Raw genomic sequence first — 17500 nt, forward strand, 5'->3', positions numbered from 1 at the left:
ATATATATATATATATATATATATATATATATAGGTATGCATAAATAAATACACATGCACACACACATACAAGATATATCTATCTATCTACATATATATATGCATACATATGTATGTATGTATAACATACATATACATACACATATGCACATATACATACATGTATAGACATGCATGCACATACACATACACACACACACACACATGCATACAGAAAGAGAGACAGAGAAGTACATGTTAGCAGAGAGATGTTATTAGTGGGAGGTTAACAATAATGCATATTGTCTGAGGCCAGCCAGCAATATGGAATCAGTTATATAACAAAACAGCCTGATTTCATTGAAAGATGAAACAAAAAACAACAAAAAGCAAATAAAATAAAAAACAAACCCCAATCGAACTGAAAATAGCCTTGATGTTAGAAATTATTGAATCAATGTCAATGTTTAGTTAGAGCTTTTTATGTTGGAGTTTTGTTGAATTTGATCTTTTGTTCCTTCAATTGTGAAATGAGTGGTTAGACACGAGTTCAATTACTGTTTGTAACTGGTGCAACAACAACAACAACAACATCACTCACACACAACCTCACCACTACCACCATCACCATCATCATCATCATCACTACTATGGAAAAAATGAGAGGCTGCTATGATGGTTGCTAGTTAATACAGCGTGCTGTTAAATTAAGAATAGGAATCCAAGATACATGTTGTTCAACAACAACACACTCAACATCAACATCATTATCAACAACAACAACAACAACAACAATAAAATCAATATTGTCGATGCTTGTGATTTATTTATGTAGTACATGCATTATATATTAACAATTGTGTCTTTGGTCTCTACCATGCAATTTGAACAGATTAAAACAATATATAGATATATATCATCAACCACATCTGTTTTGTCTGTCTTTGTGTGTCTCTGAGCAGCCTGTCTCTTTTGCAGGTGTACGTGTGTATGCGAGAGAGTGAAAGAGAGAAGTGTCAAGGTGTCCTGCTCAGTCAGTTGACAAAGTATTCTGGAAGAAAATAATTGCATTACAATGAAAAAAACAGAGAAGAACTGAGAGCATAGAAAACGTTCACAATGAAACCGAATGAAACAAGACAACATTACATAATAATAATAATAATGATAAGAAACCTTTCTACTGTAGGCACAAGGCCTGAAATTGTGGCAAAGGGGGCTAGTTGATTACATTGACCCCACTGTGAAACTGGTACTTATTTCATTGACCCCAAAAGGATGAAAGGTAAAGTCAACCATGGTGGAATTTGAACTCAGAACATAAAGATGGATGAAATACCGCTAAGCATTTCGTCCGATGTGCTAAAGATTCTGCCAGTTTGCTGCCTTAATAATAATAATAATAATAAAAATGTGGAATCTGAAGTCAAAAACAATACCTATTGTCATAGGTGCCCTGGGAATGACAGCGAAACGGGCTGATTACTACCTAGATCAGATTCCAGGAAGCCCCAAAATGGCTGAAGTTCAAAAGATAGTGCTCATGGGAACTGCCCATATCCTACGTAAAATACTGTCTATGTGATCTCAAATTTTAAAGCAAACACATAATTTTCTTATGGTTTCTTAAACATTCACTTGAACAAAACTGTACAAATCCAAATATATGGTACCCTAGGCATAACACCTACATGAACTTCTAACTTGTTGTCTCTTGAGGTCTCTGGGTGAGACTTGGATCCAACTTGTACAAATGCAAAACAAAAGTCAAACATAAAATAATAATAATAATAATCCTTTCTACACAAGGCACAAGGCCTGAAACTTGATGGGAGGTGATTAATCGATTACATCGACCCCCGTGTGTGACTGGTACTTAATTTATTGACACCAAACAGATGAAAGGCAAAGTCGACCTCAGCGGAATTTGAAGTCAGAACATAGCTACAGGCAAAATACCGCTAAACATTTCACCTGGCATGCTAATGATTCTACCAGCTTGTTGCCTTAATAATAATATATGCTAATGGAAAAAATATATGATAATATATGCTATTGAAAAAAAAAAAAATAGAAATTGAGAAATATCAGGACCTAGCCAAAGAGTTGAGGAGACTGTTGAAGAATAAGATGACAATTATTTCTGTGGTAATTGGTGCACTTAACACAACATCCAAAATGCTACCTAAGAAACTGTAGGATATTGGAACTGAGACTCACATTGTCAACCGCAAAACAACATTCGTGTTCAGTAATATAGCAGGCAATAGTTATAAACAAGTTTAAAACAAGGCTAGTGTGAGTGCTCATTTGGCCAGTAAGCATTTATGATAGTATTGGCTCTTACTCTGAGTGGAACATTGGGCCTACCACCTCACCAGCCACCATGTAGAGTATGCCTGCCGTTCCTGCCACAAACACGCACCCTATTCTGACGACCAACCTGCACTGCACTGCACCATGCACATTTATCAGTGGCTGTACATTTTATACAGCAACAGAATCATCAAGCTCATCGCTATGACTTTCTGGGTCTAAATCATCGTCAGATTCACTCTCAAGATCAGCATCATTGCCAAAATCATCATTGTCAATAGCCTCTACATCAGATGACAACACTTGGTTCAAGACATCACTCACAGACAGGTTTCTTTGACTCATTTTCATGAAAAACTAGTGGGAGCAGCTTCAATCATCGGGAAGTACACCCTTTGATAGTGTACGTACAGACCAATGACCAGATGCAACAATGTCGCTAATTGATGAGTGATATGTTTGTAAACAGTACAATGTTGCAACCGGAATAGCAGCTGCTGTGGCTGGTGGCTGGAATAGTCACTGCTGGAGTTCTGAGGGTTAACCACTAAGCCACACATCAATAAAATATTTACCAGTTGAGCACTAGAGTGGATGTAATCGATTCCCTGCTCCCTTCAAAATTACTAGCTTTGATCCAAAATTAGAAAGAAATATTACATTTAAGTGTTATTACATTCATAAGTTCCTCTCTTAATCTCTTTTATTTTATATCAGTAACTTTTCCACTGACCACTTTCAACATGACACCAAAGCAGAGCAATATAGGTTTTAACACATTGTTTCTGAACAAAATTTTTTTACGACGAAATATTGTTCGGAAACAAAAACCTAGAAACTTCTCCCTCTCTCTGTCTTTAGTCCCTCATTATTTTTGGCTGGCTCAAAATTTGATTGCCAGTTTCACACCTAAAGACTTCTCAGAAATATCTAGTAGGTACTAAGATACAATTTTATGATATTTGACACGCTTAGACACATAAATCAGTAGCTCTCATGTCACAACAGAAGCCTATCTCCAATTCATATTCGTTTGAACATAAATGCAAAGCAAGACATGAAGAAGTCAATATATTGGCTTCAAATTTTGGCACAAGGCCAGCAATTTCTGGAGAATGTGGTAAGTTGATTACATCAACCCCAGTACTCAACTGGTACTTATTTTATACATCTTGAAATGATGAAAGGTAAAGTCAACCTCAGTGGAATTTGAACTCAGAATGTAAAGATGAACTAAATGTTGTAAAGTATTTTGCCGGGTGTGCTAACAATTTTGCCAGTGTGCTGCCTTAAAGAAGAAGAGAATATACTGATAGCGACGAGTTGTTTGAACATTGTTCTTTTATTCTTTTACTTGTTTCAGTCATTTGACTGCGGCCATGCTAGAGCATTGCTTTAAAGGGTTTTTTTAATTGAAGAAATCGACCCCAGGACTTATTCTTTGTAAACGAAGTACTTATTTTATCGATGTCTTTTGCCAAACTGCTAAGTTACGGGGACATAAACACACCAACATCGGTTGTCAAGCAATGCTGGGGAGGGGGGTAAAACATAGACACATACACATAAATATATATATGGGCTTCTTTCAGTTTCTGCCTACCAAATCCACTTTCAAAGCTTTGGTTGACCCGAGGCTATAGTAGAAGACACTTGACAAAGGTGTCATGCAGTAGGACTGAATCTGGAACCATGTGGTTGGGAAGTACAATTCTTACCACACAGTCATGCCTGGATGCATTGGCGAACGCATTCATATTCATCATCATCACTACCACCACCACCACCATCATTGTTTTAATGCCCTCTTTTTCATGCTTGCATGGGTTAGATGGAATTTGTTGAGGCAGATTTTCTATAGTTCAATGCTCTTCCTACCTCCAACTCTTACCAGTTTCCATGAAGGGTAACATCTCCCCTTGGCTGGACATGTTTTTCATGGAAGATAGGAAATGAACAACATGGCATGCATTACGGTGATGCTCATTTATAGCCATCACACAATCTCAAGGCAAGGATACACACATGGGCTTCTTTCAGTTTCCATCTACCAAACCTACTCACCCAAGGTGCCATGTAGTGGAGCTAAACTCAAGACCACATGGTTAGGAAGTAAACCTAGCTACATCTGCACCTTGCAGGATATATTTTTTCTGGTTCTTTGTACTCTGAGTTGAAATCCTGCCAAGTTAATTTTGTCTTTCATCCTTTCAAGTTCAAAGTACTAGTCCAGTACTATGGAGGTGATTGCTAATATATTTTCTCTTTCTCTCATTTTAGAGGAAATCAGTTTGTTCAGATTTGGAGAGGGATGGACATATGAGGTCCCAAGAAGGAGGAAACTAATGGTGTTAGCTATGATATTGGATTTGACTTGATATCAAGAGTGAGCACTAAGATTAGTTGTCATACTTTCTTATATGGAGAGAGATGTATTAGAAAAATTAATTATTGAGATTGAATTACTTGAAGTAAACACTGAAGACTTAATTGTTAATCAAATCATGTAGGATTGTCTTCGTATTCTATAAATAATCTCACAGTCAATATTTATGATCAGAAATGTAACATATGTTACAGTATTGTTGGAAATATTTTAAGATATTGATTTCAGAATGTTCTTATTTTACAAGTTGATATGTTGGATGTTATCAAACATCAGCAAGAATGATCCTTCTGTTTGATTAAAATAAATGAATAAATAAATAAATAAATAATTAATAAAACCCCCATCAGTAATTTCAACTGAACAAAGAACTTGATGTATTGGAACAGGTTACTTATGGTTGGATATATTTATTTTCCTTTATCCTCAGCAACAATTTTCTAAAGACAGATTTCAAAGTGTGTCTAATTCCAATATGTGCATCTCTGATCTTGAGCAGGTGTAGTGGGGAAGCATCATAGCCATGTGTTCAGAGGGATTCTTTGGGGTTTGAATAAATATTGCAACAAAAGCAAAGTTTAAAGGAAATATGAGTCATTTTTCATACTTTCGAGGAGTAAATGAACAGGAAATAATAGTTACTACCCAAGGACAAAAACTGTTACACAGTGTTATCAAAGCAAATTCAACAAGAATTCAATGTCTTCATGTGATAAAATAGATATTTTGAAATTATTTTGATATCATTTCATTTTCTTACCATTACTCTAAAAAGGATGGGACAATACTTTACACACAAGTGTGGTCGTGTGGTAAGAAGCTTGCTTCTCAACCACATGGTTCTGGATTCAGTCCCACTGCATGGCAACTTGGGCAAGTGTCTTTTACTATAGTCTCAGGCAGATCAAAGCCTTATGAGTGAATTTGGTGGACAGAAACTGAAAGAAGCCCATTGTGAATGTGTGTGTATAATATATATATATATATATATATATATATATATATATATCTGTGTGTCTTTGTATCTGTTTTTGTCTCCCACCTCCACTACTCAACAAGTGTTGGTGTGTTTACATCCCTGTAACTTAGCAGCTTGATAAAAGAGACTGATAAAACAAGTACAAGGCTTTGAAAAATAAGTACTGGGATTGATTCTTCAAAATAGTGCCCCAGCATGGCTGCAGCCTAATGACTGCAACAAATAAAAGTAAAAACAAGGCTAGTTCACTCCAGATTTTCTACTAAGAAGTGTCTACTTCGGGACTGGTCCACATACAGCACTAATTTGCATACACACCAGCCAACTGCTTCATCAACATTTGTAGGCTTACATGGCATTTCACAGTTTGGTGTTCCAATGTAGCAGAACCTACATCAGATCCACTGCCTGCAATATCGTCGTCATCGTGGCACTCCGTCAGTTACAATGAGGGTTCCAGTTGATCTGAACAACGGAACAGCCTGCTCATAAAATTGATGTGAAAGTGGCTGAGCAGTCCACAGACACGTGTACTCTTAATGTAGTTCTTGGGGAGATTCAGCATGACACAGATTGTGACAAGGCTGACCCTTTGAATTACAGGTACAACAGAAACAGGAAGTAAGAGTGAGAGAAAGTTGTGGTGGAAGAGTACAGCAGGGTTCGCCACCACCCACTGCTGGAGCCTCGAGGAGATTTTATTTTCGCTCAATAAACACTCACAACAACCGATCTGGGAATCAAAACCGCGATCTTATGACCGTGAGTCCGCTGCCCTAACCACTGGGCCATTGCACCTCCACCTGCAATATGCACATTCATGTTAAAGAAAATGTCCACGCAAATACTTGATCTATTAAAAAATATCTAGAGAAATGTTGAACCCCTAAGATATCATGGTCACTGTTATCTTCACTGAATGGAACATCAGAAATTTGAAGAGAAACATGGCTATTTTCATTCATACACTTAGTTGGTATAGAATGTAGCTTATGATTGTAAAATTGTGAGTTTGATTCCCGGTGGTGTGTTGTATCCTTCAGCAAGACACTTTATTTCATGTTGCTCCAGTCCACTTAGCTAGCAAAACTGAGTAGGACCTGTAATTCAAAGGGCCAGCTCTGTTACATTCTGCCATGCAGTATCTTCGGAGAACTACATTAAGTGTATGTGTGTGTGTGTGTGTGCTCAGCTACTTGCACATTAATTACACGAGCAGACTGTTCTGTTGATTGGATCAACTGGAACCCACATTGTTGTAACTGATGGAGTGCCAATTTTTTTTTTAATACACTTACAACAGATGCAAACTGCACGAATTTGATTGGCTATTATACACACCGCAGCCAATAACCATTCTAATTTTGCTTTGTTGTGGATACACACAGAAATTTCCTTGTAAAGAATCTGTGCATCTATGTAAGTAACCACCATTCAAATGCTATATCATCTCCCTAAACAAATGCATGCCATTTATAAGTGTATATTATTTAAATTTTATATAATGAAATTATGTAATTAATTTCTGCAGTTAAAAAAAAAAATTTCAATTTCATCTTCACAATGTTGTGTCTGCATAATTTTTCTTTTGTGCACCAATTGTAAAGCCTATGCATTTATGCGAGTACACACTTAAAAGAAACATTGACCACAGTCCCTCTCATACATATCTGTGAAGAGACATTACCTAGTCACTGTCCTCTATTTTTTCCTGATAAAAGTGTTTTAATCCCAAAATATTGAAATATAAGTCAAAGTGTAAACTTATTTTGTTTTTCTTTGCTTGTTTTCCAATTTGTATTAGACTTATGCTTCTTAACCCTTTAGCATTTAGCATTTAAACTGACCATATTCAGCCCAAATATTCTACCTGTTTTATGTTCAAACCAGCTAGATCTGGCTTCTCACACATATCTTACAATGTCAGTCTAAATACATACACTCATTTCTTCAAAATCTCAAAGCTATGAGATAAAGTATAATTACGTCAAGGCAATGTAAGTAATTAAGTATTACATTTGGTAAAATAATTTGAACACTAAAGGGCTAAAACGATTTCAATACTTTCATCTTTGTTAAATTTAATTTCATTCCTCCTGTCTTAAGTTATCCTTATTAAACAATTTCATGGGTTTTATCAGAAAAATTTAAAGAACTTAATTGCTGGAAAAATAAATTATAAATGAACTAAATAATAAAAAAATTGACAATATAGCCTTCCTTTCTAGAACTTGAACAATTTTACTGGAAATAGTTTCATCCCAAATATTATATATGTTATAAATTGTTCTGATATGATTACTTCATCATTATGAGACAATAAGGGGAATTCTTTATGGTTGCTCAAACAGCTCAGTGTAGCAGTAGCTGCAATACCAAAATGAAGACTACATTCTAAGAGAACTTAGAATAATAACAAATGGGTTGGTCATGGCAAGAAACATTATTTAAATATTCTAATGAGTAAGTTACATCTGTGTCACTAACAGAAACGATATGGGTAATGCAGTAACACTCTGGCCAAAGCAAAACACATGGAACTCAAAGAACTTCACATGGTGTTTGTGTGTGCCATCGTCTTAATTTTACATTCACTTTACATGCTGGCATGCTTTGGATGGGTTTGCACAGTTCAAGTTCTTATTTGGAGTTACTGCCATCCTAGACGGGTAGGAAAACCACATCTTGCTCAAACATTCTATTTTTTGGAATGGTTTCTATAGTTAGATACCCTTCCTAATATCAATCAATTTACAGAGTGACACCAGAATAAAACAATCCTAAAAACTTCTCTTGACCCAATGTTTTATCTGTTTATTTGCAAACCATTTTACAGAGTGTACTGGGTGCATTTTATCATGACACCGACACAAGTTAGGTTGCTTTGTATCTCACAAGACAAAAGGATCATCATCACTCTATGTTGATTCTGTTCATTCAGAGCATTGTAATTGACAAAGTAGAAATAAGAGAAGATGAAGCAGGGTAAGAGGGAGAAAGAAGTGAGAGCACGAAGAGGGAAATTGAATGAGTCAGGAAGAAATAGGAGAGACACTGTTAGGTGGAGTAATGGAAGAGAGACAGTATGTGTGTATGTGTGATTAAAGTAAAAACTTGTGCATATGTGCATAGTGACTGAAACACAACAAATAAACTTAACATGCCAGCAAAGTTTAAATACTCTAAATGATGAATATACTGTAACACAACCATTACTAAACAGTTTAAACATGCTACAGTATCATAAAGAAATAACATATTGGAAAATATTTGTAAAAGCCATTCAGTAGAACTAATTCTGTGGTATTTACAAGTAAATAATGCTCTGAAAAATTCATGAGTTGTCAGGTCACCATTAAAGACTTCATGTAATACATGAAAAGTAAAAGTTAGCCTTCCCTGATGCATGTGGCACAAGTTGACCTCGATCAGACAATTTAAGACAACACCTGTCAATTACACAGTTTCCCCACTGTTTGCTGCAGTGAACTATATCTCTCTCTATGTTACTTATTGACTGCTGCACAAGAGAAATCGTGACAAATTGTTCACAAACTGTTATCTGAAGCTTTAGTTTTTTGGGGTTTTTTTTTATTAGCAAAATGAAATAAAAAAAAGCCCACTTCCATTGATATCCAATTATAAATTACTGTAAGAAATCAATGGAAAATGATTGCAGTCAGAAAATATTTGTATAAAAGGTTAGTAAGAAATTAAGATTTAGTACCAGGAAACCGTAGTGTTGTTCTCTTCGCTGCTTTAATGAATAGATAATAGAAGGAGACTGTGCTTTCAGTATGATTGAGTTTAATGATTCTAAGTGTTCCATGGTTTCATTAGTAAAATCTGGCAAGCTACCAGATAGAGCGAGCAAGACAGAGATAAATTGTTTAATCAATTTATGAGATTTCTTGAGGAGAATAGCTGGATAAAATTCAGTTTTGGTTTGAAGCTACAATATTGATTTCTTTCTCTGGAATGAAGAGGAAACAAGTGGAAAAACCGATGTAGTTTACCATAGTAAGTTACTGTTACTTAGTAAAACAGACATCAGAGAGGACATCGCTGTAGGCATTCAAGAGTCATGTGGTGGTCTTAAACTGTATGACAGCTTAAGTGTTTGGGTACCAACCCGCCTAAAACCGTTCCTGGTTTTGACAAGAAGAGACATTTGGGACAGAAAGTCACTGAAGAGTTCACAAAATGTGTGATGAAAGAACTTTGACAAACTAAGAATAATAATACTGAAACTAAAATGAAGATCAAGTACGTTGTGCATATGTTTAATTGACAAAAGGTGACCATCTCCAAATACAACGACAAAATTAAAAGCTTCCACCTAAATTTAATATTAATTTATGTTTCAAACACAACATTCATAATGACAAAGCTATTTTACTAAACTTCTAATTATTTTCCAAATTATTTAGAATAAAGGCAGTGTTTTTAAACAGAAATATGACAAAAAATTGTTAAATATGGCATGCAAAAAGATCAAGTAAAGCTCCCTCTGATCTCTATGGTTTTCATCTCCAAATTCCACATGCAAGGATTTGGTTTGTCTGAAACTATGCATAATGAGACACTGGTCCAAAAATGTGTGTGGTATCACATGGTTGTGAAGCAAATTTCAGAACCACACAGCTATACTTGTGGCAACACACTATTAATTATCTGATTGTCTACTAGCTGAATTAATTCAAATAGCATTCTTTGAAGAAATAATGATATTATTATTATCATCATTAATAATAATAATAATAATAATAATAATAATAATAATAATAATAATAATAATTTCTACAATAGACACAAAGCCTGAAATTTTGGGGGAGGGGTCAAGTCAATTACATTGATCCCAGTGCTCGACTGGTACTTCTTATTTTATGGACTCCAAAATGCAGGAGTTTTAATTGCAAGTCTGTCAACACAATGCAACACAGACTAAAAAAAAAAAAAAACTATATGTGTATGTATAATACATAAAGTTATTTTTTGGGTTGTTAGTGTGTAAGTATTTCTTTATGTATTTGTGTATGTCTTTCAACATATAGACAATGCAACACAAACTTTAAAAAGAGTTTCACTATAATGATAGGGTGATTGCTGAGAGAAACATACAGTGACAGAAAGAATGTGTGAAAATAGAATTAAAAGTGATTTCAAGAAAAAAACAAAACAAAACAAGTTGATGTTGAGCATATCGACATGATCATTGTAGTAGGGTTCTGCTGAAGGATCTATTTCTTCTTGACTAAATTGTTATCCGGTAGCATAGTGACAGGTATGAGTAGTAATAATGATTTATAATTCATAGATAAGATCCAGATATTTTCTATATAGAATGTACGTAGTAGAGCTCAAGAGATTTAAACTTGAGCAGGTATAGAGGTAAATATAGGGATAAGCAAATTAGACAGATCAATATATAAAGTATATCAAATACATGAAATACAAAAAATGTATATATGTATACAGATAAAAAGGTCCAACTTGCAGAGAGTACAAATGAAATAGAGAATTAAAGGGGTGAAGGAAAAGAATTACAAATTCATATATTACTGTAGTTATACAGACTTAAACTACCACCATCACTGAATGCTTTCCCAATTACACCAATTTTCATACTTCTTTGATTGTTGGCACTCAGTCGCTTATGACGTCAAGGGTTCCAGTTGATCCAATCAACGGAACAGCCTGCTCGTGAAATTAACGTGCAAATGGCTGAGCACTCCACAGACATGTGTACCCTTAATATAGTTCTCGGGGATATTCAGCGTGACACAGTGTGACAAGGCTGACCCTTTGAATTACAGGCACAACAGAAACAGGAAGTAAGAGTGAGAGAAAGTTGTGGTGAAAGAGTACAGCAGGGTTTGCCACCATCCCCTGCCGGAGCCTCGTGGAGCTTTAGATGTTTCGCTAAATAAACACTCGCAACGCCCGGTCTGGGAATCGAAACCGTGATCCTATGACCGTGAGCCCACTGCCCTAACCACTGGGCCATTGCACCTCCACACTTCTTTGATAGTAATATATTAAAAGGCAAACTTACCCTACTGGGGTCTATGGGATTGTCTTCAAGGTGCACAACTGGGCCTGGATGGGTTTTTCGTGACCTGCAAATGAGACAAATGTGTACAGTGTGTCATTAAAGTAATTTTAAACACAAACAATTTCATACATAGAAATAGAATATCGTGACCAGATTGCAGAGGTACGATGTAGCAAAAGTGACAGAGTATCAGGGAGTGGCTTCTAGATGTTTCTAAAAATGACTCACTAATGTTTCTAGAATTAAAGAGAGGAGGGATGTGTCAAAAGTAAAGGTCCTACCATGTCCCAACCCACCTATTATGTCCCCCTGCTCCATACTATAATCAGTGGATTTTATGCTAATATTGGCCTAATAAGCCAACTCAGGATCCATAATGCAACCCACCTGAGACTGTCCTTGGTTCTACAACACAAACTTACTGTTCTAAAGTGATCTAAATTATAACCTTCTATCAAAATTTTGTTAATTCATTCCAGACATCAGCTTAATAATAAGAAAGTTATTTTACTAATTTCTTAAATATTCAAAAATTAATTGAAACGAAGGCAAAGTATCTCAACAGAAATATGGTAACAAAATGGTAAATGTTCCACTTTGGCATTGTAAGAAGGGTTGGATAGGTATGTACAGTTGTACATACCCTATATCTTGGTTGAGCCTAATACTAGGTGCTTGTTTTTAACTATCTCATTCCATATCTTCCTAAAATATATATTAAATGCACAAATCACATTTTTCTTTCCTAACATAAAGCTGATTTGATAATACAGGCACCCATATTCATTCTGAGATTAAGCTATAAATCATTTTAAATGATGACAACAGCAATGCTATTGTTAAGCAGGAATAGTTCAAGATTGAAATAAATTGGTTTGCTATCAAAGAATGATATTTGCTGAAGATGCCAAGAAGATTCAGAGAGAGAGAAAGAGAGGGGGGGAGAGATAGAGAGGGGGGGGGAGAGATAGAGAGGGGGGGGGAGAGATAGAGAGGGGAAAGAGAGTTAGAGAGAGAGAGAGAGAAGAGAAAATAGTTTCCTAGGATCCAACTGTTTGCTTTATAGTTAAGTAGTTAAGAGATTGAATATTGACTATACAATATCAACAATTCAAACACAGCCGCCATAGACATCAGCACATTGCACTGCACCCTTCCACTGTGACACATATAACCTGATTCCACAGTAGTGCAAGTTGAAACCCAATCACAGACATTGCATTGTGTCCTATCAACAAGATACATTTTACTGATCTGAGTGAGAGGTTCAAATACATAACCGCATCATTCAAACATGAAAAGAAAGAGAGAAAAAATATGGTTCAAAATAATTCAACTGTGAAGCATTTACGGGAACATACATTTAATTTTTCTTCTTTCTCTTTTTATTTCTTCTTTCTAGTTTTCATGTTTATATTTTTAGTTTACTCTTTCATGTTTGGGTGGTTGTTGCTGTTATTACCTTCTCCACTCTCTCATGGTTTACTAGCTTTATACACAAATGTTTAAACTAATCCGATAAATAAAATACAAGTCAGTAGAACAAGGAAAGAAAAGAAAGTTAAAATTTAAGGAAACCAGAGACGGCTTTGTGTTAGCATAAAATAAAATAAAAAAAAAAAAATCCTAGAATTTTATCAAGAATTTATCTCTTCTTATGGCATATGAACAAATTTTATGAACACAGAAAGGTAGCTGAGAAAAGAAAGTCAAAACCTAAGGAAACAACAGTTTAAATTGACTAGAAGAGAAAAGTTTAGGTGAAGCATGAGTAACTGTAACAACAGTATCAGAAGCTCTGAGAGGACTTACTGGTTGGTGAAGTGGGGAAGTGGTTTTTATACAAATGGTTATTGAAGTACTGTAGATAGAACTAACGATAATATGATGAGAGCCAAAGAATGAAGGGAAAACATTTAAAAAGATATATTGATAATAACAGACTTCTTGGTATGTAATATATATAAAAAAAGGCACTACAAACAGAATGTTAAAGTTTATTGTGGTATGATATATAAAGTGAACCCAAAGATGTTTATATAGAAATGTATAATCTGTTGAATGTAGAACAAAAAGGCTGGGTGTTAAAGATAGCCAACAAATAGATGAAGGAGAAACAAGAGTATTGATTAAATGCAGACGGCAAAAAGAAGATGCAATGATGCATGATGGGACAAAGAGAACGGTGAGCTAGTGTTGTCAGGAACTCATGATGGCAAGTATTTTCAGAGTCTGAACTCGTTATCTTTAGGCTTTCTTTGGTAATTGTTTTTATTCTATTGTTATATTTCGGGATGGTCGTTTTTTTTTTTTTTTTTCCAAATACACACACACGTTATATATTCATTCTTCACTCATTTATTATTGTTCTATGATGTTAGAAGGACAGAATGGACGAGGTAGAGCAGGAGGATACACGTGGAGGGAAAAGATCGCTGAGGAGGTCACATGTGTGTGACGAAAGATTTCCAGACAATGGACATATGAACACTAATAAACAAGTGAAGAATGAATATATAGTGCGTGTGTTTATTTGGCAGGAAAGGGAAAAAAAATGACCATTCCAAAATATAACAATATCTATTTCAACACATGCTTTCACATCAGGAATCTAGCAAAACAAATTCATGTTTTTATTCTATTTTCTTACTTTTATTCCCCATGCAAAAAAAAAAGAAGAAAATAGAAAGACATTTCTTTTAATTTCATCACTGTGTGGTAAGAAGCCTGGTTCCTAACCACAATGGTTTTGTGCTCAGTATCACTCAGGCAAGAATCTTTTGAGCTGACCAAACAAAGTCTTATAAGAGGATTTGGTAGACAGAAACTGAAAGAAGCCAATTATATATGCATACATGCATGCATAATACTTAATTCATTAAAATTATTAGCACATTAAATTAGTTAGCCTCATTTTTGATATTTTCAGTCTCATTAATTGTAATAATACCTCTATCATAACTATAATAATACTTTTATTGTAAGTTTTCATTTTTTGATAAAAATAAATGAATATTGTATGTTTTCTTTTTTTTTTTCATAACTGTATATCTACTTTTGTACCACCCTGTATATATCTATATGTGTGTGTCTTTGTGTATGTGCTTGTCAGTTGGTGTTAGTTTGTTTATGTCCCCATGATCTAGCTGTTCAGCAAAAGAGATCGATAGAATAATTAGCAAGTGTAAAAAAATAAAAAAATACTGAGGTCAATTCCTTCTTCAAGGCAGTGCCCCAGCATGACTGCCATCTAATGACTGAAATGAGTAAAAGATAAAAAGATCTGTATTATTTCTGGCACAGATGTTTGATAGCCTGGTGCCTTTTCTGCTGTTAACCACTCAAATTATAAAGAAGGAATCTGGTATCAATGATGTTGGCTGAAGCAAGAAGAGTTCTATAGCTTGCATTGTGGTGGGACACAATGACTGAGAAGATTTGATCTTAGCATAATGGCTGTAGTAAGATTTGAAGTGAACTAGTCAAAGAAAGAGATAGGAAAGTTTATTTATTATTTAAAAAAACAAATAATGATAATATACATAAATAAGCAGTCAGGTGTTTTTGAAAACAGCAGGAAAAGAAAAATGCAGTTCTGTCATGAATGGTCAATATGTCTGTGGAAGTAGGACTGAGACAATGTAGAAAAGCTGCAACTATTTTCTAAGGGATGGTGGAATCAGCAATGGAAACTAAATTTCAATAAGATGCTGCCAAGAATTCCTCATAAAGCAGGCATCAGACACAAAATATTTGAATTATATTCACGGGGAGATTTGAAAAGATTTGCTGAGAAGAATACACTGTGCAATGTTGAACGGATATTAAATCAACGTTTAGAATGCCACATAAATTGCTTTCTTTTCACGAATAATTGACAGAACTGAAGATAACTATATAAACATCAACAGAGGAAAGGCTAGACTGTTTTGCAGTGAACAGAATAAATAAATATTGAAACAGACAAAAACCATAAAGTGATTCATATTCTTAATTTTGTTTTAAAAGACACAAAGGTCAAAATCTTGAAAATTTGATGGATTATTGAAGTATTTTTCTTTTACTTCTAAGTATTTTTTAATTTATTTGTTTGATATATGAGAGTCTATCAACTCATCAGAATAACAAAATGCAATGAAAACAAGGACTTTGATAACACATTATTCACATGGTTTTAAACCAAGTGTAAGAATTTATTTCAAAATTCATTTGCTTTTTCTTTATGTATTGTTTTGACAACATAACCGCCCACCTCTCTCTTGTCTAGAAAATTTCCAGACTATTTATTAGGAGAACAGCTATTTTCTTGTATCGAATCATTATTTTCTTGTTAGTAATTGATTTACCATCTTCATATGAACATAACCACACACAAAAAAAAAAAAAAAAAATCTTTACTTATCTCTGACTGTTATATTCTATTTTTATATTTAATTGCTTGCTGAAAGTGGTGGATGGACAGAATCAGTAGAGTGTTAGAAAATGCCCTGTAGTAGCTGTTCAGGTTCTTTACATTCCGAGTTCAAATCATACTGCAGTTAACGGTGTTCAAGGATTTGTTTTTATTTCACTAAACTAGTTTAATGACAGAATGACCAGTTGTAATATCAACAAGAAATTTAAATTATCACGTTGGGTGAATAGTTTTTAAGGTGGTACTCCAGCATGGCTGCAATCAAATGACCAAAACGTAAAAGAATAAATCATATCACTGTTTTATTCAGATGGTGATAAGTTAAACCATGGGATGTCAACATTCATGCACATAAGCACAAGCGTGGCTGTGTGGTAAGAGGCTCGCTTCCCAACCGCATGGTTCCAGGTTCAGTCTCACCGCATGGCACCTTAAGCAAGTGTTGTCTACTATAGCCTTGGGCCAACCAAAGCCTTGTGAGTGGACTTGGTAGACAGAAACTGAAAGAAGCTGCTTGTATATATCTATGTACATATTTATGTGTGTGTCTTTGTTTGTCCCCCTACCATCATTTGACAACTAATGTTGGTGTGTTTATGTCCCCAAAACTTAGCGGTTCGACAAAAGAGGCCAATAGAATAAGTACCAGTATCTGTTCTTCCTCATAGCAGGCAAGTAATGGGTTGTAAGCAGAAGCAATGTGTAGTCACTGAGTTCTTGATGAAGAAGCATGCAGGCTGTACAACACCTACAGGAGGCTTCAAGTTGTTTATGGAGATGGCACCACTGGCAAGAACAACGTGCACAGATGGATGAAGTTCAAGGAAGGAGGAACCAGAATGGAAGATTAGAAATGAAGTGGGAGTTCATCAACTGTGATCACAGATGTGAATCACCAGCAAATGGACAAATAAGAATCAGTAAGGTTACTGCACAGCTGGACTGTAATAACAATACATTACAAAAGGTGGTGAAAGGAAGTCTGCTCTGATCTGCTGGAAGCATTTGAAGTCAATGAGGACGTTTTTCCTCCCTGGCCATGTCCCCTACTCTTTCTCTCTCAGCTGAGAGGTCTTTGTTTTACAGGCTCACAGGTGCTGGTGCTACATAAAAAGCACCTGTTGTGGTGCCATGTAAAAAAGCACCCATGCTGGTGTCATATAGAAAAGCATCTGTTTCTGTAGCAGGTAAAAAGCACCTGTGCTGGTGCCATGTAGAAAAAGTACCTGTGCTGGTGTCACATAGAAACACACTTGTGCCGGTGCCATATAGGAAAGCACTTGTGCCGGTGCCATATAGAAAAGCACTTGTGCCGGTGCTACATAGAACGCACTCATGCTGGTGTCACGATAAGAACACACATGCCAGTGC

The 17500-nt window shown here is 35.3% G+C and overlaps 1 protein-coding gene across 5 annotated transcripts in view; it reads right to left on the reverse strand.

Moving 5' to 3' along the window:
- LOC106876481 (syntaxin-binding protein 5) overlaps nucleotides 1-17500 on the reverse strand; it is a 433849-nt gene that overhangs the window by 212651 nt on the left and 203698 nt on the right. For all 5 annotated transcript variants that reach the window (XM_052976466.1, XM_052976465.1, XM_052976467.1 and 2 more), the window contains exon 6: nucleotides 11716-11779. In XM_052976466.1, coding sequence (XP_052832426.1) covers nucleotides 11716-11779 — 64 coding nt within the window. The remainder of the gene's footprint in view (nucleotides 1-11715; nucleotides 11780-17500) is intronic.

The sequence above is a fragment of the Octopus bimaculoides genome, chromosome 24 (assembly GCF_001194135.2).
Source record: "Octopus bimaculoides isolate UCB-OBI-ISO-001 chromosome 24, ASM119413v2, whole genome shotgun sequence".
Lineage (NCBI taxonomy): Eukaryota > Metazoa > Mollusca > Cephalopoda > Octopoda > Octopodidae > Octopus > Octopus bimaculoides.